General features: G+C 40.3%; 1 protein-coding gene across 6 annotated transcripts in view; it reads left to right on the top strand.

Annotated features, from left to right (window-relative positions):
• Nucleotides 1–26,349, top strand: part of LOC109935264 (sickle tail protein) — a 150,029-nt gene that overhangs the window by 59,765 nt on the left and 63,915 nt on the right. For all 6 annotated transcript variants that reach the window (XM_048612093.1, XM_048612099.1, XM_048612085.1 and 3 more), the window contains 4 exons: nt 2,690–3,507; nt 13,466–13,564; nt 13,700–13,746; nt 19,024–19,190. In XM_048612093.1, the coding sequence (XP_048468050.1) occupies nt 2,690–3,507; nt 13,466–13,564; nt 13,700–13,746; nt 19,024–19,190 (1,131 nt within the window). The remainder of the gene's footprint in view (nt 1–2,689; nt 3,508–13,465; nt 13,565–13,699; nt 13,747–19,023; nt 19,191–26,349) is intronic.

Genomic DNA, 26,349 nt, shown 5'->3' with positions numbered 1-26,349 from the left:
CAGAGCCTCAATATCCCTCATCAGCTAAGGATCCCTAAACCTGCCAGCTTTTCCCTTCACCCTAGTAGGGGCTTACTGACTCCTAATTTTAAAAGTAATCCCACTTTTAAAAGCCTCCTGTTTGGACTAAAAATGAGCAAAAATGGAGCCCATGTTTGCCTTAGTACGGAAAGTATTTATTTCAATGTATGGTTTTTCACAAGTCATAATACAAAAGTAAATTGGGGGAATTTACGATATGATCACTGATTATATGCCTGGGCTCCTGAAGCTGTTATGTAAACCTGCTGGGTATGGTTGGCATTGGGGAGTGTATCTGGGTGTGATTTTCAAGGAGACCTTAGAGTTTGGTAGCACTAGGACAGGTTCTGATGTATTTCTGGAGGATTTTTACAATATGGCAGTTTTCTTTTGTGGGAGGTGAAATCCTATTGTTTGGCAGCAGTAGGTAAGGCGGTGATGGTGAGAACATGTCTCAGGAAACTGGAGTCATGGGAGGTTAGATGATCTTGGTTTCATCAGCATTGGAGGAAAATGTTTGTATCCAACCACACTGGAGGGAACCTAGTGTCAGCTGTAGTGTGGAGAATCCTAAATGCCCAAATGTCTTTATGCTGTCATTCAATGGGGAGGGGGAGAACATTGTGGTAGAGACCAGAGTTGGACCATACTGGGAGTATGAGATCATAGAACCATAAGAGGTCTACAGCATGGAAACAGGCCCATCAGCCCAACCTGTCCATACTGCCCAGTTTTTCAGTTTAGACCAGTCCCATTTGCCTGTTTGGTCCCTATCCCTTCATACGTATTCCATCTATGTACCTACCTAAATGTTTCTTAATTGTACTCCCTTCCATCACTATCTCTGACAGTCCATTCCAGACACTTGCCTCCCTCTGGACCCTTTCATGTATGTCCCCTCTCACCCATGCCCTCTAGTTTTAGACTCGTTTACCATGGGGAAAAACTGTTAGCTAGCTACCTTTTATAAAAACCAAAAGAACTGCAGATGCTGTAAATCAGGAACAAAAACGAAGTTGCTGGAAAAGCTCAGCAGGTCTGGCAGCATCTGTGGAGGAGAAAACAATTAATGTTTCGGGTCCGGTGACCCTTCCCCAGAACAGATTCCGTTCCTCCCGTTCTGAGGAAAGATCACCGGACCCGAAACGTTAACTCTGTTTTCTCCTCCCACAGGTGGTGCCAGACCTGCTGAGCTTTTCCAGCAACCTTGTTTTTGTAGCTAGCTACCTTATCTCTGCCTCATGATTTTATAGACCTCTACAAGGTAACCCCTCAGTTTCCTATGCTCCAAGGAGAAAAGTCCCAGCCTATCCAACTTCTCCTTTTTATAACCAAACCTTCCAGCTCCGGTAGCATCCTAGTAAATTTCTTCCACACTCTCTCTTTCTAGTTTAATAATATCCTTTCTATAATTGTCGTCATTGGTCCCTTGCAGACAAGGGTCTAGCCTTCCTGCTCCTCTGCTGCTTGGCCTGCTGTATTCATCCAGCTCTACAACTTGTTATCTCTGACTCTCACCCTGTGTCAGGGCGAGTCTGTAGGTGATTGTACAGACCGATGTGTGGCTACTGCAGGCTCTGTTACACGTGGTCGTGGGAAGTGGTGGGTGGGGGATTGTTGTGGCAGCACGCTCCTCTCACTGTTTGTTTTTGCCTGGCTTTCGCTTTTTCCCCAACACCAGGTCTAAAGGTGCTCGATACCTCCACAGATATTTCTCCTCATCTGTGGGAATGTTCCACTTTGCCAGTGATGCCTTGAGGGTATCACTGTAGCACTTCCTCTAACCACTTGGGACTCACCTGCTGTTTCGAAGCTGGGAGTAAAGCACCTGCTTGGGGAGTCTCGTGTCAGTCATGCCAGTCATAGTGCATCGTAGCCAATCAAAGATGGCTAGTGCCTCGATGCTGGCCTGGTCAAGGAAGGTGGTGTTCGTGCATTTTTCTTCCCTGCAGATTCACAGGGTCTTGCGCAGGTAGCATTGGTACTGTAGTAAGCTGACCAGAACTGCATGCAGCACTCCAAATGTGGCCTCACCAGCATTCTGTACACCTGCAATAAGACATCACAACTCCTGTACTCAGTGCTCTGACTGTTGAAAGCAAGCAGGCTGAAAGCTGTCTTCACCACCCTGTCTACTTGTGACTCCACTTTCAAGGAACTATGAACCTGTACCCCTAGATCTTTGTTCAGTAGCATCCCCAATCTCATTGTAACATCTCCATTGAATAGCATTTGATGAAAGAGTCAGAAAAAAGACTTGAGGCTGGAAAAATTTGGTACAGGGTGGCAAGGATACAAGGAAGGGTGGATTTTGTTTTTAATGCCCTTTTATGTTCCACCTGCGTAATGTCCTCACCAATGGTTGATGATTACTTGTGTTTCTGATGCTTTCTGTAACTTCAAAGATTTCATGATATCGTGTTCTACTTTAATTTTCTCACATTGTATTGAGCAGCTGTTGGTAAATGTTGCATCCTGCTTGTTGCAGCTCCAATTGAAATATGACCAGGCTTAGAATCTGCATCCATTCTTACTGCATAATACAAGAATAGCTGTGTCATACAACCCTTCAACACCTCTCTCTCCTTTTCAATGAAATCTCTCAGCCATAGAATGGAAAAAAAAAAGTCTTATTTCAAGCTCAATTATGTGTATTGTTTTATTTCAGATGCAGAGGGAGATGGTTCACACAAAAGATGCCCCTCCATCCTTTCGACACCATGGATCCCTTCCCCATGGACCACCGAGTTCGCCACCAATAACTCAATCAATGCCACCATCTCCATCTAGAATTCCATATAATGGAGGGAGAACTATACCTATGCCAGGCAGTGCCACTGTCCCCAGGGACAGGCTGTCCAATATGCCACCATCAAGGTCCATATCCCCCAGCCCAAGTGCCATCTTGGAAAGAAGAGATGTAAAACCGGATGAGGATTTAAGTGGTAAAAATGTTGCCCTTTTCCGAAATGAAGGTCTGTATGCTGATCCTTATATGTATCTTGATGGGCGAATGAGCATTGCTTCATCCAGCACCGGAATTCCTGGGGATGTGCCAGACCATATCCTATATCATCGCCCTTCATTGAGATCTAGCAATGCATTCCCAGGCACCAATGTGCAGGCTGACATGACTGAGCAGTCGCTATACAGAATAAAGCCAAGAAAATATTCTGACAGCTATATTCCATCAGTTGTCTCCAAAACACCACCACCTTCTCCTCAGAAGATCAGTGAAATGCGAATCATGGATATTCATGGGCAGAGTTCCCACATGAGTCATCCTGTTCACCTTGATAGGTCCTCTTCTGTACGGAGCTCCCTTAGGAAGGATTCTGGGACATCCATAGCAATGGAAACCGCAGCCATCAAGGCACGCAGTGCTGCTTCCTCGCCCTCTGTTTCGGATGTAGTCCCATTTTCAGCTGACAAGCAAATGCCTGGATATGGCAGCACTTCTGCAACACCAAATGACCCAGAAACCAGGTAAGGAGGACAGAGAAGTGATTGGACATGAACAGTTCAAGCTGATGCATGCTGTGATTAAGCAAATTTAATGTTTTCAGCTATATTGTGAAATAATAAATGAACAAAACCAATTAAGTTAGTTTTCCTTTACTACTGCAATTTAAGTCCAAGTAAATTTGTTAGTATTGTGCATGTTTTGCCAACCTTATTGAATTCAGAAGTCACTGCCATCACTAGTCTGCGCAATATTCAGCGTTGAGTTGACTAATGTAACTGAGGTGAAAGACTTGGGTGTCAGAATTGTTGGCAAGCTGGTTACAAAAAAAAATTGGTTTAGGTTAGTTCCTCAAACTAGCAAGTAGTAATAGCACTGAGGGTGATTTGTATTTGGGCTTCAGAAAGTTTTAAAATTTGTGAATGACACCAAATTAGAGGGGCATATTGAGGAAAGCTGAAACAAAAAGCAATATGTGTGTGTTCAGAATGGGCAAATGAATTTCAGTGTTGACAAGTGTGAGATAATACATTTCAGTGGCAAGAAAAGAAGGCTGTCTTGCTGTTTGAGTTTCTAATTAGGGTGGAGGGCAAATGGATCTAGGAATACAGATTCACAAATAGGTTTTTTTAAAATTGCTTGTTGACTAAAATGCAAATGAAACGCTGGGGTTTATTTATTGTTCTCCATCTGAGGAAGAACAGTATGTACATACACCAAGATACAGCCCTATAAAACGCAATTAATTTATTTAAACAAATTTACTTAAACAAATAACACACATGCTTTTAACTACTAGAGCTATCTCAACCACTGTCTTTCACCATCCTGATTTCTGTAACTAACCCCAGATGTTATTACTTGGGAGAGTAGGCAGCTGGTCAGGCTGAAACTCTACTTGACGTCTTTACTGTGCATCCTGACATAGGATGGTATTTGCGGTGTTAGTCTTCGAAGTTCTACTGAACAGTCACGGTTTTCTGGGCTGCTTGATACCCCAGTCTCTCTGCCAAGTGTATGCCTTACTCTGAATTATCCGGGCATATGACCAATCCTGAATGTTTTGTCCAAATGTATGCCTAATTTGGTAGAAATAGTAGTTACTGATTTCCTGCAGTTTTAGCACCTAGCAGACCTGAATGACAGTGTAATTCCACTCACCTAAAAGCTCATTATAAAATCTCTTATCAGTTCCTGTTATCTTCAGCCTTATCCAACATACAAAAAAAATTATTTATAGATCAAACCTTGATTAAGCCAAGATTGGAACTTTTTATTGTCGATTGTGTGGCTGGTTATGTGTATCATCTCTGATCACCACCAGATTATTAAGCAGTAGCATTCCACCTTCATTTTCCAGATCAGAAGGAGTGAATAAGTACGAAGAATCTTTATCCAAATCACAATGTGCAGTGAAGCTTTGTGATGTGCAATTATTTTGAAAGTCAGAAGACTAGATCACATTGTGTAGAGCTTGGGTGGTTTGTACTTCAGCCACTTTTAATGGACAAAAGTGCTGATCAAAACAATTTTTATTTAACTTATTTCTTCATGAAGTGATCGTTACTTGTTTGCCAGTCTCTCGGTGCCATGGTTTGGGATGGGGTAACAATTTGCCCACTGATCTGGTGATCCTGTAAACCACGGAGTCACGAGAGAAAAAACTTCGGTGACTCTTCAGTAATTTTTTCCTCCTGTCCCCTATTTAATCTACATGTAGCTATCCTCGGGGGACTGCATCATGAGATTTTTCTTTGACCACTGACACACTCTCTAATCACAATCTCCATCACATGCCATTCAGTCACATCGATGTGACTTAATCTTGAGAATCAGTGAAATTGGCAATATCCTTTATGGATGTTGTAACCAAGCCAAAATTCCTTGACTACATTCTCACCGTTAATGAGGTGGGAGATGGTACAGCGAAGGTAGTAGACCTTGCATGCTGCTCTTGTTCCCTGCGAACTGTATCAATTAGGACTTAAGTCAACATCCGTCTCTGGCTTGCTACAATGTTCCAGTGAAGCTCAACACAAGCTGGAAGAACACCACCTCCATTTCCACTTGGGGACCCTGCAGCCCTCCGGACTCCATGTCGAGTTCAATAATTTTTACGGCCTAAACTCTCCAATGTCCCAGCCCCCCACCCCACACGCCAGGCCTTGTTATCACATAGCCTACCATTACACACCACCTATTGTTAGTCACTAACACTCACCATTAACAAGTACTCACCCTCCCAGCCAAATTGTTATCAACTCCTTTGTCTATCCAACTGCTCTTCTCTGTCCGGGCCCTATCTTTTTTTTTACTCCCTACCCAATCCCCCTCTCTATTTTCTCATATAAGCCAATGTTTTCCCAGCTTCCATCAGTTTTGAAGAAGGGTGACCGGATCCAAAACATTAACTCTGGTACTTTTCTTCACAGATGCTGCCAGACCTGCTGAGTTTTTCCAGCAAGTTCTGTTTTTGTTCCTGATTTACAGCATCTGCAGTTCTTTTGGGTTTTTTTGAGCATTAAGCCATGTTGGATGGAAGGAACTTTACATTTTAAGAGACATTTTCAAGACTGATGGGATGACTTGTGCAATTGTCCAGCAGAAGCAATATATTAAAGGCAAAGTTTTCTTTGGCACAATATTTCCTCCAGAAAGAGAGCCATTCCTGAGAGAGTGCCCTTGTAATCTAAGTGTTCTTACTGAAGTGCCAAATGATAAGCAAGTGCTCCTTGCAGTAACCTCTCAATGTCTGTGGTGCCTTGGACTTGTGCAGCACAAAAGATTAAATTTCAAATCTCCTGCACATCCCCACCATTTGGAACAGTCAGGCAATATCTGGAAGCTTTAAATCCTGGTGCTTTGCACAAGAGGAAGTCCAGAGAAACATCACTAGGTTGTTGCCAGGTACGGGCAGACTCTCATATAAGGGGAATCATAGAATCATCATCATTATCATCATAGAATCCCTGCAGTGTGGAAACAGGCCGTTTGGCCCAACAAGTCCACACTGCCCCTCCGAAGAGCATCCCGCCCAGACCCATTCCCCTAATTTCCCATGTCTAACCCACCTAACCTAAACATCCCTGGACACTACGGGCGATTTTAGCATGGCCAATCCACCTAGCCTGCACATCTTTGGACGGTTGGAGGAAACCCACGCAGACACTGGGAGAATGTGTAAACTCCACACAGGCAGTCGCCCGAGGCTGGAATCGAGTCTGGATCCTTGGTGCTGTGAGGCCACTGTGACAACCACCTGAGCCACTGTGCCGCCCCAAAGAAGTTTAGTCATTTGGGCGTGTACTAATTAGAGTTTATAAGAATGAGAGGCGACCCTGTTAAGTCTCCTAAGTATCTTGTAAGTTTTAACAGGATAGTTGCAAAACAGTTATTTCCCTTTGTGGGAGAATTTAGGATCAGCGAGCATAATCTCAGTAAGGGATTGAACATTTATGACCAAATTAGAGATTTCCTCTCTCAAACGGTGGTGGATTGGTGGAATTCTCTACAGAGGGCTGATAGGCTATGCCACTAAAAAATCTGTAATTTCAGCCTTAAATATATTTAATCAGTAAGGGAATCGAGGGAAATGGGGTGGGGCAGGGTGGGCTGGTGTGGTGTGAAAGCAGAGGTGAGGATAATCAGATCAGGCATGATTTCATTGAATGGCAGACCAGACCTGATGGGCTGAATGGCCTTCTAATGCTACTCTGTCTTATGATCTTATCCTTCTCTTGTCAAATGTACATTCTCTCTGCAAAATGCCTTTCCCAAGACAAGCTGTGTCATTAACATTGGAAAAATTATTTATGTAACCACCACCTTCAATGGGCTCTCTTCAAATGAACTTTTTCTTGGATAACCAACAAACTAAAAAGAATTGCCACTCATTTTGATCTTTTGATGCAGAAATCCAAGAATCTTGACATGATATTGTTGTTCTTGCATCTCAGCAATTCCCCCTGCCAGCATTTAAAAGGTGTAACAGTTTGCACAATTCTTGATTTTTGTCAACATTACCATGGATTGTTTTTACTTTCATGGGGCATGTTGGGGGGGTTGGTGCTGTAGTATTGACTGTTCATTTTCCTTCTTCAAGATATTTTAAAACTGAGAGGATAATGGTTTTCCTTGATCTCTGTGAAGCAGCTGGTTCACTGGGCATTTCTGGCTTCTGTTCAAAAGGAATTGTAACACTAAATCAAGTATGGATTTAGGGCTTTGAAATAGCTCCTCTGTCTTTCATGCTGTCTCACTTACTTTAAAATGATTCCTGTGGTTCACCTGCTGCAAACAAGTACTGTTATTTATCACTCAAGCAAGCACTGAGACAAGGAAAGCAAATTTGTTTCATCTGTGTGCAACCTACAATCCAAATCAGCTTCAGTGAAGAAGGGTGAATCAAAGAGGTAGGCTTCTTCCCTGCAGAAAATACTTTTGAGAACAAAGTTCCTTGAATACATTGCCACTCTAATCATGGGGCCTGACCTTACTATCATTCCTGATGCACATGCAGCCTGGAAGGGACAGATGTTATGAGAGGGAATGTGATCTGGATCAGGGATATGGGTCCTAAAAAAAAGACGTGGTTAAATCAAAACTGCATGCAGCAGTGGAACTTTAAATGAGATTACTGTAGTTGAGATAGTAGCTGTGAGGATCAGTGCACTAGTGTTGTAACTATATGCCAGAGTTTAGCATCGTTATTTAACTTTAGTAGAAAAGCTCACATTTATCCTCATGAAATGCAGTAAATAAAACATTAACGTCTCCAAATGCAACCGTGCACTTAGTGGATGGAGAAAGGGATGAAGATCAATGTACCAAACTAATAAATTACTTTTTCATTATTTTCCATATCTTGGTATCATACCCGGAAGAAAACACTCAGGCCAAGTGTAAGTCACTGTTGGCTGAGATTTAAATGCTGATACTGCAATGTGCAGGTTCATAAAAACTTCTACTTCTCTGAAGTCTGTTGAAAGAAATAATAGTGATGGCAAATTTTAAGTATGCACAAAAATAGCTCGAGATTAATAACCACTAAAAGATAGCCATTTAACAACCCATTAACCATAAGTGACAATCTAGCCAGTATAAATGTATTTGTGTGCTATAAACTTTTCCATATGAAAATCTATAACCGCATCTTCGAAACTAAAATAAATTGGGATATCTGTTATGTACTCAGAAGAGAATGAAGTATAAAATATGCATCAACATAAATGATGAGCTTATGGCTTGATAAGGCTTTATTTTAGTAATGTTTCAAATTCTTGGTTAAGGATGCTTGAATTCAACTTCAATAATCATGTGGAGATTTGCATGCAAGTGCTCAACTGATAAATTATTTAAACTATATAGTCACTGGATTTGATAGGTTGTCAGCTTCATTGAACCAGATCTTTAAGTTTTTTTCCCAGTGGTTGGATCAGTGAACTAATCCTGTGCATAGATGAGTTACAGACCAATGCATTCCAGCAGGAGTCATTAGATATCAAGCAAGCGGAAACACAATTTGATTCCTCCTCCACCCTGCCTACCTTTTTTTGTTTATTCAACAGTTCAGGGATACCAAGTCCATTGCTAGTGTGCTCACCATTGCTGTAGAATAAATGAAATAACTTGGTAAAGACCAGGGCACAAACATGTAACTTCCTTTGTCTGCACACCAAGCAGTCGGTGTTCAATAGAACAGAATCTCTACAGTGCGGAATGTTTCATGACCTATTACATTTTCTAATGATTGGGGTTGATGGTGCCAGAAAGATTGCCTGCTTTTACCGGCAATCACACTGTGGTCCCAATTCAGATGTTCTAGTTAAAGAATGTGGAAATATCTTTAGTATTGTAAAGGTGATTAATGCAAGCCCTTAGTGAGATCAGCAGGCTGGGTTGCATCAGGTTTTCATTTCTTTCTTCTATTCTTGTATGGGATGTGGATGTCGATGGTAAGGCCAGTGTTTATTGTCAATCCCTAATTGCTGTTAAATTAAGTGACTTGCTAGGCCATTGCAGAAGACAGTTAAACGTTAAACAGTCAACCACATTGCAATTCCATATTGAGCAGTTTTTTCTTCCCTTATGGATGTTAAGTTGCTGGGTTTTCACAAAAGTCAATTTTAGATTCGATTTTGTTTTTAATCAACCTAATCTGAGATGTTGTAACAGACTTCTTATCGGGTGAGACTTGAACCTGGGCCTCCTGACTCAGAGGGTCAGTACCACGACACCACAGGCAGGTTCTTTACAGTAATTTCACGGTCGCTGGCATTCGGACTATATTTTCAATTCCAGATTGTCATAATTGAATTTCAAATCCAACAGCTGCTGTGGGATTTGAACCCATGCTTCCAAAGCAATTACCATGGTCCTTGAATTACTAGCCTAGTGACATTATCATTCCACTGCCATCTCCCCTTTTGCTGCATCGGTGCAGTCTAATGGCGGGATTCCATTTGATAATGGGATCTAATTAACTGTTCTTCCGCCAAACTTGAAAAGACGCACAGAATCACTGAACAGACATAATGTGCCTTCTAGACCATACATCCTGACATTTGTGGAATAGAACTGTTGATATTTGTAGTGTAGCCCAAACTACCCACCAGCATTGTCAAAAGGAACATACTGGATGTATGATTACCCTTCATTCCCATTTAAAGACCAAATTTCCCTTCTCTGATAAATTTGACACTCTACTTCCAGTTGTAAAGGGTTTGAGCTTCTCCTTTTTCACATTAACAGTTTGATTCCCTCTCAGCTTTTATCTTGTTTGATGAAAGTGATCTGAGAAATTGAGCTTTGCTAACAGAATGCATATATCAGTACAGTGAATCATGGGAGAGAGTCCATATTCAGTACAATTATTTGGCATGCATTTACCTTTGGTATTCTGACAACCCAGAATAATAATGATACTGAAAGGATTATAACCAACAAATGCTGGCGATCACAGCAGGTCAGGCAGCATCCATGGAGAGACAGCACGCTAACATTTCGGGGCTCAAGCACCTGCTGTGATCTCCAGCATTTGTTGTTTTCAGTTCAGATTCCAGCATCTGCAGTAATTTGCTCCTACCCAAAGGATTGTTTAGTTGATCAACTTTTCCTTCATCTTGAAGTCAGCACAATAGTGAGTCAAAACACACGGAATCAGGCAGGTTTTAATTTTTCTGCAGTGCAATCATAGATGCATTAAAACAATTGGTGTGCCTTGGTTCTCATATTGCATTTTGTTTTGTACTTTATTTTCGTCTTGATCTTTTTGTTTTTGGGAGCAACTTTACTTCCTTGAACTAAAAGTTCTTGATTATCCATGATATACTTGGAGAACTTGAGAACATGGTAAATGATCAGTTAGGGTGTTTCTCTGCATAGACCACAGTCTGGTGAGCAATAAAGATTCTTCATTAGTAATTGCATGACCATTGTGTGTGACGTATATTGTAATTCAGACACAAGGTCCTTGAGTTTAACCCACCCATAAACAATAGGAGAGAGTTAGGTTAAAGTGTTTAGCGTGCAAAAAAAACATTGTGACCTGCTACCTGGATGTTGTTTTTATGGATTCAATGAGGAGCATTAAAATATTTAGATCAAACTCCCACAATGTAGTTAGCAGTCAGTTATAGAAAATGAGTTATAACTGAAAAAGGCACATTTTGCCAAAACTTTTCATCTTGCACTCCGGATGATGTGGAAAGGGTTTTCTTCTGAAGAAGCATCACTGGACTCAAAGTCCACTTTGTTTCCTGACCACAGACCTGCTTAGTTTCTCCAGCAATTTGTTTTTTGTGATGTTCTAGGGACCTGGGTTTGAATCCCACCGTGGTGAATGGTGAATTTGTATTCCACAAAAGTATAGGAATTAAGAGTCTAATGATGACTTTGGTACCATTGTTGGTCGCCAGCAAAACCCATCTGGTTCACTCATGACATTAGGGAAGGAAACTGCCTTCCTTACCAGGTCGGGCCAGTAAGTGATTCCAGACCCACGGCTATGAGGTTTAGACTTAATTGCCTCTGGGCAATAAATGCTGGCCAAGCCAGTGATGCCAACATCCCATGAATGAATAAAAACAAAATTATAAAAATATTGATTCTTGGTTATTTGGTAAAAATAACTGATTGGGAAGTTTAATTTTTCTGCTGTTTGAAAATTTGATTCTTTTAATTCATTCATGGAATGTGGGTATCTCTGGCTGGGGCAGCATTCATGCTCATCCCTCACTACCCTTGAGTAAGTGGTGGTGAGTTGCTGACTTGAACAATTTCAATTCATTTGGTTTAGGTACACCCACAATGACATTAGAGGAAGTTCCAAGATTTTAACCAAGCAGTCTATAAACATGTCCACCTGATATGAGAATGTATGTTCTTGCTTTATTATTCCTAACGTTTATTGTAGTAAATGACTACAAAGTCTGTGGCTTTGTCCATTATCTTTGATTCTTGCACTAAACCACCACTTTGTTTTTATCTCTCAAAAGCATTAAGATCACTTCCCAAAGTTAAAATCAATCTTGACCAGCCAAAGTGTACAAAATTCTATTATAAAAACATATAGCCCATCGGACCAATGTCCTACAGATGGGCTATTTTCATATGATTGGGTTTCCCTGAGATAGATTTGATTTATGTGATTATTTAAGAAGTATGAAAGGTCTATTACTTTCAAGATGTGGTTGAATTTTCTTATAAATAACCCATCTCCATCATCCTAATTGTCATTGGAATGAGACTCAGTACTTTTTTGCAACTATCATTTTTTTTTTTAAAAAGTATCACCTGTATGGAGACTTTATATTTAAATATTGAGCAGCAAAAGGCAATCAGTCTTTTTTTTTTCTTCTTACTGTTGCCAATCAGGTATGTAATATCTTGCCCAATCCAGTTACCTTGTGTGTTTTTGCCAATTTTTGCTGTTGATGTATTTGTGCAATGAGCTGACTGCTGTGTGTACTTGGTAAATAGTATAAGTTGCTTCTTTCAACAAAGTTACAAACTCTGTTTTTATCAACCAGTTAGATTTGTAGAACTAGAGATAACACAGGGTGGAGCTGGAAGAACACAGCAGGCCTGGCAGCATCAGAGGAGCAGGAAAGTTGACGTTTTGGTTTGGGACCTCCCTTCAGATTATTTTGAAGGCTGCCTGGCCTACTGTGTTCCTCCAGCTCCACACTGTTATCTCTGACTCCAGCACCTGCAGTTCTTGCTATCTCTGAGACTTGTAGAACTGTTTTTGCTCCAAGCATTAGCTATCGTATTAGCACCAATCACTACCAGCACTCACAAGGGAAATGCTGCTAACTTCAAGCTGCTAGAGATATGGGAGGTGATGGCCTAGTTGTATTATCACTGGACAATTAACCCAGGGACCTGGATTTGAATCCCTCCTCGGCAATTGGTGGAATTTGAATTCAATAAAAATCTGGAATTAAGAGTCTAAGGATGACCAAGAAACCATTGTTTGTCAGACAAACCCAGCTGGTCAGTAATGCCCTTTAGGAAGGAAGCTGTCATCCTTATCAGGTCTGACCTACATGGGACGTTAGAATCGCAGGTATCTTTTAACTGCCCTCTGCACAATTAGGGATGGGCAATAAATGCTGGCTTAACAAGTGACACCCTGAACCTGCAAATAAATGAATAATAATAAATGCGGTCTACTTGGTTGCCTATATTTCACAGGTATTTTTTTTGTTAAAAATCTAAACATTGAGTTTTACCTGTTAGGGCATCGCATCATTCTGAACCTTCATCTTAAAATAAGACTAACTATTTAAACTAGTATTTACTCAGAATTGATGTAATGTAAATTCCAAATGCATGCTAAGAGCATGAAGGTAATAAGTTTGATCTGTTCTCTATTTGTGGGATAGGTCTTTCATAGACTCTACTGTTAAATGGGCATTGTTGTACCCATTTAACTGTTGTACAGTTAGTACTCAACTGAATTATGGTTCTTCTTTTTAGGGAGCGAATGAAGGCTATGGAGAAGCAGATTGCTAGTCTGACTGGTCTTGTTCAGTCTGCACTTTTCAAAGGGGGTAATAATGCCAAAGAGGTTCCTGGGTAAGAGAATGGAGCAGTTTTGTACATTTTGCAGTATATATAGTGAATTCCACTCCTTTTAAAGAATTGTGACAATTTATATGTTGACATATAATAAAACTGGCATATCAATTTATGTCCCTCCTTTTGTTTCAGTGAGAAGATAAAAGCTACATCACTTAGCTGCAGCTCTGAGGCACAAGGTACTTTTTTCTTCATTCTCCAATAGTTAAAACTGTATTGTTTTCAAAAACTTTCACAATGTTGTATAGGTATTTCTCAGTGAGAATAAATGTATTGTTCTGCTTTCCCACATTCTACACTGAAGAGAAACTGGACTGGTTAAAATTTTTAGCTGACAGTAATTTTAATGCAGAAGATGAACATGATCAAATACAAATAAAAACTGAAAATGTTGGAAATACTCAATAAGATCTGGGAAGGGAGAAATATTGTTAGAATTTCAGGTGGATAACCTTTGTTGGAATGTCTTTTGAAATTTGTTCAGAATCATCAAATAAGTCAATAAAGCTTCGTAGAGCCATCCAAACTGCAAACTTTACCACCCAAGCAAGGACAATTGACTCATGGGCATATCATCTCTTGCAAGTTCCCCTCCAAGGCCACACCATCCTGACTTTGATCTGTATCATTCCTTCACTGTTATTGGGTCAAAATTCTGGAACCACTTCCAAAATCAAAAAAAAAGGCAGTTTTGTGGGTTTCGTAGCAGTCCAAGAAAGTGGTTCACCACTACCCAATCTAGGGCACTTGATCATTACTTGCAGGTTAGGTATCTTCTTCCAGTTGGTGCCAACAAACTGGAGAAAAAGATTTGGTCACTAAACAGAAAATATATACACACACATCAAAAATGTAGAAACCTAGAAAATAGCAGCGTGAGTAGGCCTTTTAGTTCAATTTCAATATGATCATGGCTAATCATTTGATTCAGTATCCTATTCTCATTTTGTCCTCATACCCTTTGATAATATATACCTAACTGTGTCAAGTATCTCTGCAACATTTCCAATCCTAGAAATAGGCCATCTCCAAGGTTTTGTGAAAACAAAATCAAAATTCTGTAGAGATGCTTTTGCACTGTTTGTGAAACTCTTTATTTGGGCTTCAGTTTTTTATTGAAGTGCCTTGGAATTTGACCAGGGCAAAGTCTAGGTTATTTCCATGACACCGAAATCAGCCCACATGTCACAGCTTACTCAACCCTGCTTGACAGTGCAGTACAATTCTTAAACTTGCAGATGGCAGTCACTGAAAATTTAATAAAACTCAACATAAATTACTCTTGATTTTCTGGCTTGAGATGAAAGTATTGCTACTTTAATTCCAGAGTTAATATTTGTTCAAGATTTGAATGCACTTGGCACTTTGTTCTGATTTATTTGAAGGGAGAACTCTGAACTATTTGTATATACGTTTGTTGCTGAGTTTCTGATATCCTTTACCTTTGGTTACTAAGATCCATAGATATACGCTTACTTGTAAACTTCATTTTATTAATGGGAAAAGTGAGAAACTAAGCTATAACATTTGTGGTGAGATGTCATGATCCATGGGTCCCCAGATGGAGCAAGATAGTCTTGGAATAATAATTGGATCATTCAGTCAATGAGAGAGTGGTTCAAGTACTCTGGTCCAGAAGTAGGGTTATGCAGTGTTTTGCTGAGGTACATTATGTCTCATTATTTTTGACAAGTATCATTGTTGAAATAACAGAGGATATGGGAGGAAAATGTAGTGAATGTGGATATTTTCAAAATGCCAATTATTACTGCACCAAATGAGAGACTTGTTACAAGTGTAGTAATGGATTGAAGTTAATGTAGGGTCACAGAGAGGGAGATAAGTGGAGAGCAAAAGTCAAAAGATAGAGGTGAAAATGACATGAAGATTCCATGGGGTCTTGTATTGAGACTTTTTCTGTTATTGCCACAAATCACCTGGACTTGGAAACTGAGGAAACATATTATTTACATTTATGATTGCTAGAGTAAGTTGATCATGTGATTTTTAAAGTGCAGATCTAATGGGTTGAATAATCTGTTTTATTATTATGGAATTGTTCAACATTGGAGATAAATCACTTGGCCAATCATGCCTGCACCAGGAACGAGCCTATCAACTTAGTCCTGTACTACTTCCCTTTCTTAATACAATTTGACACAAGTTTCATTTTTAGAAGCCACTGTGCATTCTGCTTCAGCCATTGTTCCTAATAGGATGTGCATGTGCACAGGTAAACTAAAATCCTGCTGAGCTCCCCTTTCATTCTGTAGATGATGATCTTGTATTTCTATCTTCTATCTTCATCGCCTAATCTTGCCTGTCTCCATATTCACCCTATCAAATCCCTTCTGAAGTTCTAATTGATTTTGATTTATTTTCACGTACCTAAGTACAGTGAAAAGTTTTTTTTTGTTTGCAAGCAATACAGGCAGATCATAGAGTGGGGAAAAAAAACTTGGACGGCAGAAGGCATACAGATTACACCGCACAGGACATGTACTAGGCAAGATCAACATTAAGAAGATCAGCATTATTTGAAGTTAGAGAGTCCATTCATCAATCTAATAATGGCAGGGAAGAAGCTGTTCTTGAACCTGCTGGTGCATGTGTTCAATCTTCTATATCTTTCCTCTGACAGAAGAGGTTGTTGGAGTGCATTACTGCGGTGGGATAAGTATTTATTTGATGTTGGCAGCCTTTCTGTGGCAAGAAGATGTGTAAATAGAGTCCATGGATGGGAGGTTGGCTTCTGTGATGGTCTGGGCTGTGCACATAATTTTCTGTAGTTTCTTATGGTCCTGGGCAGAGCAGTTGCCATACCAGGCCATTATCCACCTAGACAATATGCTTTCAAGTGTACATCTCTAAAAGTTGGTGAGGGTCCTTGTGGACATGCCAAATTTCCTGAGCCACCTGAGTAAGAAGAGGGGTTGTTGTGCTGCCTTGACCGTCGCATCTATGTGGGAAGTCCAGGACAAGGTGATTGTTATCGTCACTCCTAGGAAGTTGATGCTGTCAACCCTCAATCCATTCCATTGATGTAGTTGAGGGTGTGTCCTACTCCTTTCTTCCTGAAGTCAATGATCAGTTGTTTAGTTTTGCTGACATTGAGAGAGAGGTTGTTATCATTGCACCATGTCACCAAGCCCTCTAACTTCTTTCTGAATTCTGACTCATTGTTTGATACCCAACCCACCACAGTGGTGACGTCAGCAAACTTGTAGGTTGCACTCGTTTGGAATTTGGCAACACAGTTGTGCATGGACCGGTGGGGTCTGAGAACGTATCCTGGGGGAGCTCCAATGTTGAGTGTTATCATGGAGGATGTGTGCTTGTCTATCCTCACTGGTTGCAGTCTATGGGTCAGGAAGCAGTGGATCCAGTTGCAGAAGTTTTGAGATCAGTTTGGAGGGGATAATGGTGTTGAAGGCGGAGCTGTGGTCAATGAACAGGAGTCTGACGTAGTTGTCCAGATGCTCCAGGGATGAGTGCAGAGCTAGGGAGATGGCGTCTGCTGTGGATCTGTTACATTGGTAGGCAAATTGCAAGGGATCGAGGCGGGCTGGGAGACTAGAGTTGATATGGGCCATGACCAGTCTCTTGAAGCACTTCATGATTATGGTGGTAGTCGTTAACATACGTTGCATGTGCTTTCTTAGGTACTGGGATGATGGTGGTATTCTTGAAGCAGACAGGGACTTTGGCTAGTAGGAGGGAGAAGTTCTTGATCTAAGCTACACTAATGAGGAAAAAAATGTCAGTTTCTCTATCACCATGCATATTTCTATATATTCTTTGTAAGTAACCACTATCATTCACTGCATATGAGTAACTGGCCTCCTGTTAAGTTGCTGACTAGCAATTACTGTGGGGTATGGCTCTTTGAAATGTTTGTCATTAATGCAAACATGTAAGCTCTGTTAGGCAATGAAAAATGGAGGCTTAAAGGGGTCGCATTTTATGTAGATAAGACACTGTTTTAAAAAGATAAAGCCACTGCTTATCCTTGTCAGCACCTATTTGAACATCTCGTGTTCTTTCCATCAAGTCATCGTGTGAGATCATATAAACCAGATCCAGTTTCATTCTGCTCTGCTGTAAAGGTTGCGTTTCCAGTTCCTGCTTCAGCATCCTTGTAAATTTGAGAATGAGACTAAATTTAATTTAATGTTAGAGTTATGGGTGTTTTGAGCTGTGGAGTCAGGCTCATGAAGGGTTACTTAGGCCAAATTGATTTTGCTTGGGAGCCTCAGCAGCCATTAGAAAATGATCACTGACTTTGCCTTACCAAGGTGTAGAGCTGGATGAACACAACAGGCGAGGCAGCATCAGAGGAGCAGGAAGGCTGACGTTTTGGGCCTAGACCCTTCAGAAATGGGGGAGGGGCAGGGGGTTCTGAAATAAATAGGGAGAGAGGGGGAGGCGGAGAGAAGATGGGTGGAGAGGAGACAGACAGGTCAAAGAGGCGGGGATGGAGCCAGTAAAGGTGCGTGTCCACCTACGCTCACCTTTACTGGCTCCATCCCTGCCTCTCTGACCTGTCTGTCTCCTCTCTATCCATCTTCTATCCGCCTTCCACTGTCTTCCTACTTATTTCAGAACCCCCTTCCCCTCTCCCATTTCTGAAGAAGGGTCTAGGCCCGAAACATCAGCCTTCCTGCTCCTCTGATGCTGCTTGGCCTGCTGTGTTCATCCAGCTTTACACCTTGTTATCTCAGATTCTCCAGCATCTGCAGTTCCTACTATCACTGACTTTGACTTTGCCTTTGCCTTGATTAGTTTGAAATTCAGGCCTCTGAGATGATTACCATCAAATAATGGTGAAACTGTAATTGAAGAGTGTTTGTGATGCTGTTGCTTTTAATATTTGGTATTATTCTTCAATCATAAAATGAATAACAAGGTCATAATGATTTTAGATGTTTCCAAAATCAGACATGGTTAACTCGTGCAAGCTTTAGAAAAAAAGTGCTGATTATTTCCAAGTCTTAGATGATGCGTACAATCTTTCAAAATTGTGTGTTGAACACATAAAATTAGTTCAGAATGTTAATGTGTTGAAGTAATTCCAATTGTTACTGCAAAATATCTTACAAATGTAATGTTTGGGTACTAATTATTTGAGTTACCAGGTGTAATTCCATGCGTGGTATAAAGCAATATCCTCTTCTAATAGGTTGCGTTATTAAATGTCACACTCAACTCTGAGTAATTTTAATTGTGCAGTCTGGTGTGAGACATTTAACATTTAAAGGGATGTTTGTGCATTGATTCATTAATTTTGTATTTGATTGATTAATTATAAATTGGAAGCTTTCATGGATTTAATTGTGTTCCTTTGGACAGTTTTATACGATTTCTTTTGTGAATCAAATTTGTGATCATTAACAACTGTACTTGAATCTTTTCCTGGAAAGGATTCATAAATACTAATGAAGTAATCTCCACTGTAGGTGCAGCAACTGCAACAGCACTGAAGAGCTCTGGGATTACTTTAGATTCTTCCAGTGTTGTCCAACCTTCTACCTCATGTCAGCAGCAAATTCAAAACAATGTGTTTGACTTACGGAGAAATATTTTTGACCTGCGGCAGCAACTTCAACACTTGCGACAGTCACAGGTATCTATTCTGTTTCTATATAAATACGTGTTACAGTTGTTTAAAAGTTTTTTGTTTTTTTGGCTATAATGAAATTATGGTTTTGATATTAAGAATCTGTTTATCATACTGCATTTTGTGCCCAATTTGTTTGCTAGAAGTATCCACATGTGAGCATATGAATCAGGAACAGAAGTAGGCTACGTGCCTCTTGAGCTGGCTTCATTCAGTAATATCATGGCTGATCTGATTACACCACATTCTTGTCTATCCATGATAGTGTTTCACCTGTTGCATATTCAAGAATCTAACTGTTGCATTAAGGATATTCAAAGACTCTGCATCTACCACCTTTTTGAGGGAGAGTGTCCTCTGTGCCTTTTAAATGGTTGAAACCTTAATTTTAAATAGTGACTCCTGGTTCTATTTCCTCTTACAGGAGGAAACATCCTTTATAAATCTGCTTAGTCAAGACCCTTCGGCATCGTGTATGTTTCAGTCAGGTCACTTTGCTCTCTTAAACTCCCAATTCAAGCTTGACTTTTCTGATCTTTGATTAGTGTAGACAACCCTTTCTGAACTACTTCGGATGCAGTTACATCCTTCCTTTTAATAAGACCAATGCTGTACACAATTCTCCAGATGTGGTCTCTCCAATGCCCTACATAACTAACACGTAAGCTCTGTCTTCTCAATTCCCCCTCCAACAGGTAATATTCCATTAGTTTTCCTAATTACTGCTGTACCTACTGATTGACCTTTTTATGATGTATGTAGCGGGACATCCAGATTCCTCTGCATCTCAGAGGTCTGCAGTCTCACCATTCAGACATTTTGTTTATGCTCCTTGCCAAATACACAATTTCATTGTCCTGGATTCTACTCCATTTGCCAGGACTTTGCCCACTCTCATAACCTATCCATATCCATCTGCAGCCTCCTTTGTGTTAATTTAAAAAAAATTCAGACCTTAGCACTGATTCCTATGGTGTGCCACTGGTTACATCTTCCCAACAAGAAAATGACTTATTTATGCCTATTGTTTTCTGTTAGCTAGCCAGACATCTATCTCTAATATGCTAACCTTGAACTATTTAGTGTTTTATTTTCCGCAATAAACCTTCGTGGCACCTGAGCAATGTCTTCTGGAAATATAAGTGCAGTACATCTACTGGTTCCCCTTTATCCACAGCATGTGTTATTCCTCAAAGCACGCCAATTAAATTTGGTAAACATGCTTTCCCTTGCGGTACACCTCTGTTTACTCTGCTAGTCTTCTATCTAGTTGAGCAATGTCTTGTCTTTAAATTCTTATTGTACTTTTCAAATCCTTCCATGACATTGCCTCCCACTATATATTCGAGACATTCCACATAACTCACCTCTTTGATTAAGCCTTTGTATATCTTGTATCCTGGGGCTCAGTGTTGTATAATGCTCCTGTTTCACTATATCAAGGTACGATAGAAACATGACCTGCTGCTGTTTGAGAATGGCCCATGTAAGAATGAAGCTGCTGCCTGTCTTTTCTGACATTCTTGCTGTTGTACCCATAGTATTGTTTGGATTTCCTTCAGATTACAATTGGACAAAAGGTCCTCTTCAACGTGGTTATCGAGAGGAAACCTACCTCTGCAATTGGTAATATCAATTGCAATCTCAAAGAAAATTTATGCAATTTATCCTGACTCTGACCAGAGCAGGCAGTGTGGAATAAGTAGTTAGTCACCTGAATAAAAGCCAATTCTGAACTATTATTGCATTTCTTAGACTTTGCATTAAAAACTATATGAAACAAATAGTGATATAATTGCTGTCTGTTATCATGGGGTAATTTCATGCTCTACTGGAGTGGAATTATACAGAAGTCCATAGATTTGACAGATTTTTCTATTTATTGTCATTTTGTTTGAAGATTTGCTGATAGTACTGAGGTGTTTCTAATTTTGCCTGTGTATAGATGTTCATTATTTGTAATATGTGAGCAGTCATCTTGAAAGTAGGTGATGGTATTTGTCCTGTGGCTCAGGTGTTGTGCACTGGATCTCTTCTCTTCCCCCAGTAAAAGGTGCCTCTCAAAATCCTCTATAGAAAAGCTAGAGAAATTTGGAGAAAAGTATCTCTGAATCGCCAAACTTGTTATAGCTGATCATTTCTGCACCAGTTCTGTTGATGAGCAATTTGCTTATTACCGGAATTCTGCACATCCTTCGCTTTCAACTTTTGTGTGTCTGCATTGAACATGATTCCACCACACTGTCTGGCAGAGCATTCCAAATCCTAACCACTCTTATTAACAAATTGTGATTGTCTAGGACCAAACACATCTAAATGTATAGAGATAGTAGGAACTGCCGATGCTGGAGAATCTGAGATGACAAGGTGCAGAGCTGGATGAACACAGCAGGCCAAGCGGCATCAGAGGAGCAGGAAAGCTGATGTTTCGGGTCTGGACCCTTCAGAAAAGGGAATGTATAGTTTCATGGTAGCAAAATCCATTTCCTTCCTCAGGTGAACCATTACTGCATTTGGTTGAAATCACAGCTATTCTCAAGCTTTCACACTATTCCTGAGAAAGTACATATGGACTGTAGTATGGCACTCTAAGACCATAATTATATCAATGTTTGTACAGTAATAACACCTCTCATTGGTTAGCTGTGCTTCCTGGTCAACAGTATTTTGATGTTTCAAGCTATTAAGTAACAACAAATTTTATTTGGGTTTAGAATCAGTTGTCAGGTTGGTGAGTAGGCTATTAAACATCCTGTCCCCTTTTTTGTCACTAATGGTTACAAGTGGTCACATGTGTACTGCTAAGATAGCCATGTCTTAACTATTGAAATAGTTAAATAGTAACGATTGTATTGTAACACGCAATGCATTAAATCCTTGGGATATGGAAACTGACGTTCCACATTTCCATCAGTATTAGATTCTCGAATAAAGATATGGGTTTTTATGTTGATCAAGTATTGTGGCTAAAGCATTCCTTTTTGTTTCTTGATGGTGCTGAGTGACCTGTGATTGCTGAGCACTTGTCATTTCCATATATGTTTTCACTGAGTTTTAACATGTTAGAATATTCTTGACTTACCAGCCTAGTGTTGGAAAGTAGTTAAGTGGATAATTGGGCTGAGAGGTTTATTACTTTCTGTTAGATACCTCACTGCAATTGGCCAAAATTAGTCATGCATGCATCCGTGGGTTCATGATTTCATGGATAATTGAGGGGCAGTGGTGAAGTTCTGCGCAATAGTTGAAGTGTTGTGAATGCTTTTGATCAAATGTGCATCAGTTTGTAATTCCTTAAGGGTTTGATTCTTCTTTTCTTTTATATGGATGCTTCTGCACATTTAACTTTTATGGATAAGTTATTTTTCCCTGTTTTATGTCTTTGTGATTTCACTGTTTCTCGCGTGACCAGCATTTTATCCCCACCTTTAAGAAGATGGTAATGATCTTCTGTCATGAAATGTAACAGACTGCATGTTGTAGGGGCACCCACAGTATGGCAATATAGTTCCATGTCAGGATGGTGTGAGACTTGGAGGGGAATTCACAGGTGGTGGTATTGCCACGTGCCTACTGCTTTCTCCTACAAAGCCATTGAGGTCACCGGTCTGGAAGGTGGATGCGTTGTTGAAGTAAGCTTGGCGATTTGCTGTGCTACATCTTGTAGATAGTGTTGGGGGTCAGTTAGCTCTGTTGTCTGGTTAGCTAGTTTGTGATGCAGACTGACACCAACAGTGGGGTTTAATTCCCATAGTAGGTGAGGTCATCATGCCCTTCTCAAGTCCTCCACTTGTCTTAAGTACAATGACCCTCGGGTTAAACCACCACTAACTCCCTCTAATGAGGGAGCTGCCCTGTGGCCCAGGGGGACGATGGCAACTTTACCAAGATAGCATCGGAATTGTGCACTGTGCTGATTGTGAAGGAAGTGAATGTTGGAGGCAGTGGATGGTGTGCTGTTGATGTGAGCTGTTTCATCTTGGATGATGTCAAGCTCCATGAGTGTTTTTAGAGCTACATTTTGTCCAAGAATGTGGAAACTATTGTATTACATGCTTGATGTGTGCCCTGTACTGGGTGGAAATGATTGGGGAGACAGGAGGTGAAGTGCTCCCAATAGAATATCCAACCTCTAACCTGCTCCCGTCGCCTCCGTATTTATTTGGTCAGTTCAGTTAGTTTTCAGTGGCCCCAGGATGTTGGTGGTGAGGGATTCCGTAATGATGATGTACTTGATCATCAAGGAAATTTTTAGATTTTCTCTTATTGGAAACTTTCATTGCCTGGCACAAATGTTATTTGAAGTCTGTAATTTGCTTAACATCCTGCTTCATCCAGGTAATATCAGCTTCAATATCAGAGCAGTTGTAAATGGTACTGAGCATTGCGCATCATCAGCAAACATCAATTATAATTGTATAACTGAGAGGTGGTCATTGAAGCAGAAGACTTTTAGGAAAAGTCATTACCGTGAGTAACTAATGTGGTGGGCTGAGATTGGCCTCTAACAATCATAACTATCATCTTTTCTAATGGTTATGACTCTGAAACTTATTCCTCCTGGATTCACATTAACTTCAGTTTTGTTCTGTCTCCTTGAATCATAGAATCCCTACTATATGGAAGCAGGCCATTCGGCCCATTTGAGTCCATGTTGACGCTCTGATGAGCATCCTACCCACACCCACTTCCCTACCCTACATATTGACATGGTTATAAGGTTGCTTCTAGTTAGCTAGTCAGAGTAGGAATAAATGGATCTTTTTCAGGCATGGCACTGGTGTTGGTCCTAGGATCTCAAATCTTTACAATTGATATAAATAATTTGGATAAAGACAACAAATACGGTAGCTGAATTTGCTGTTGGCACAAAGATATGTAGGAAAGTGAGTTGTGAAAAGGGCATTAGGAGTCCACAAAGTGATAAAGAAGTTAGTAACTTTCCTATAGGTGCGGAAGCAGGAAATTCGGCTCATTGAGTCCACACTGGCTCTCTGAGGAGCTTCCTACACACCCACCCCCTACACTATCCCTATGACCCTGCATTTCCCATGGCTAATCCACCTAACCTGCACATCCCTGGACACTATGGGCAATTTAGCCAGGCCAATCCCTTAACCTGCATATCTTTTGGACTATGGGAATAAAACCGTAGCACCCAGATTAAACCCACACAGATATGGGGAGAATGTGCAAACTCCCCACAGACAGACAGTTGCCCAAGGATGGATTTGAACCTGTGTCTCTGGTACTGTGAGGCAGCAGTGCTAACCACTGAGCCACTATGCGAATCTCTGGCAAATGCTGCCTTGACATCAAGGGTAGTAACTCTCACTTCACCTCTTCAATTCACCGTAACCAATGCTACAGAAACTTCAAAAATTCCAGAGAAATCACTTTGAGCAGAAACTGGTAATATTTGGTTGGTCAGAGAGCATCTATAGTGATATCGACCTTTTTGGGGAAATGGTCTTTATTTCTAGAGCGGCCTTTGTATTTTCAGCTTTCAATGTCCAGTTGATATTAAAGAAAGAACAATTAAACTGATTCTCGGGAAGGTGAGATTGTTCTGAGAGTTTGAGGAGATAGGGTGTATATTCTTGAGTTTAGAAGAATGACCGGTCTTCCCATTGAAATCTACAAGTGTCTTAAAGGATTGTACAGTGTAGATGCTGGAAAGAAGTTTTCCATGGTGTTGGTGTGGAGTCTCGAGAACTAAGGCCGGATGAGAAGGAATGACTTCAATCAGAGGGTTTCCATTGTTGACCACTTACTAATGACCCCTGAGGGACACTGGGTGCTGTGAGGTGTCATCTGTGGATTGTAGCTCTTTGCATCAGGACTACTGATTTGAGTTAGGGAAAGGAAAGATATGGATTAAGTTGTAACTGTGAAGCGTTATTGAATTGGGCTGTACAGGGAAGAGTAAAACTGCACCAAAACTTAGGAGTGGTGGTGGGAAACTGATGAAAGTGATGCATGTGGAAGGGAACTGTTTGCAATGACTTTATCTCTGAGATTTTGATGGTAGAGGATGATTGGACAAAATTAAAATGCAAAAGTGTTGTTCTACAAATGTGTTTTATATTATTTTACTAGTTCCCAATTATTTGACAATTACACAAACCTACCATTTAATTGATGAAGAATAAGAAAATTGACCAACCTGATTGTTTATAATAAAAAAAAATCTATTTGTAAAGATGTTATGGCAGGATGTACTATTAAAACAAAAGATGATACATATGGATGAGTAGTAAAATACTTTCAGCTGATCACATGCTGTTGAGCCAGCTGTGTGCCTGGGTTCCATGGCTGCTTTTTTGTCCTTTGCAGTAGTAATATTGCTATTACAGGCTGTGGATAGTTAATTTTTAGTAATTGCTTATGAATAGTTTTGAAAGTAGTGACATGCATGTAATGGAAAGTCAGTCAGTAGCTAAAATTAAGAACCCTAACCTTTTGCAACATAATGTTGTTTTAATTACTATGAATTGTACTGTGAAATCAATAACCAACTGACACCGTGGTTGGAGTTCACTAATCAGCTTTGCTGTCTGTTGTAGTAAATGTGAACGAGCCTTCGAAATGTTTGCTGAAATAATTGAATGTCAACCTTTGGCAAGATTTTGATCAATGTGGATGCAAATAATGACTACAATAATTTTTCATTAACAACTATGACCTGTTTGAGTTGTGATCTGACTGCATTGGCAGTGCAGTTAAAGCTGAATTATAAATCTGAAAGTGATTCAATTCTTTTTGGTTGCCTTTTAAAACCTGGTTTGTCCTTTGATCAATACAGAATTATTCTGAATTTCAAGGGAAAATGAAGTTAAGGCTGATCACTATCTTCTCGAGGAAAATTATGTATAGGCAAGAAATGCACAGATCCCTGAGAATTTTTTTTAAAAAGACTTAAAAATGTGGAGTTAAACAGCTATTTTGAAAAATGAGAATGCTTTTAAGAGCAACACTTGATCAACATCTTTCATATCCTCAGCATACCTCCAAAGGTGGCTCAGTAGTTGGCACTGCTGCCTCACAGTGCCAGGGACCCAGGTTCGATTCTACCCTCAGGCGACTGTCTGTGTGGAGTTTGTACATTCTCTCTCTGTCTGCGAGTTTCCTCCCACAGTCCAAAGATGTGCAGTTTAGGAGGATT

Source organism: Rhincodon typus, chromosome 2 (assembly GCF_021869965.1).
Source record: "Rhincodon typus isolate 14 chromosome 2, sRhiTyp1.1, whole genome shotgun sequence".
Classification (NCBI taxonomy): Eukaryota; Metazoa; Chordata; class Chondrichthyes; order Orectolobiformes; family Rhincodontidae; genus Rhincodon; species Rhincodon typus.
The sequence above is the reverse complement of the archived record's forward strand: the minus strand, read 5'-3'. Positions and strand labels throughout refer to the sequence as shown.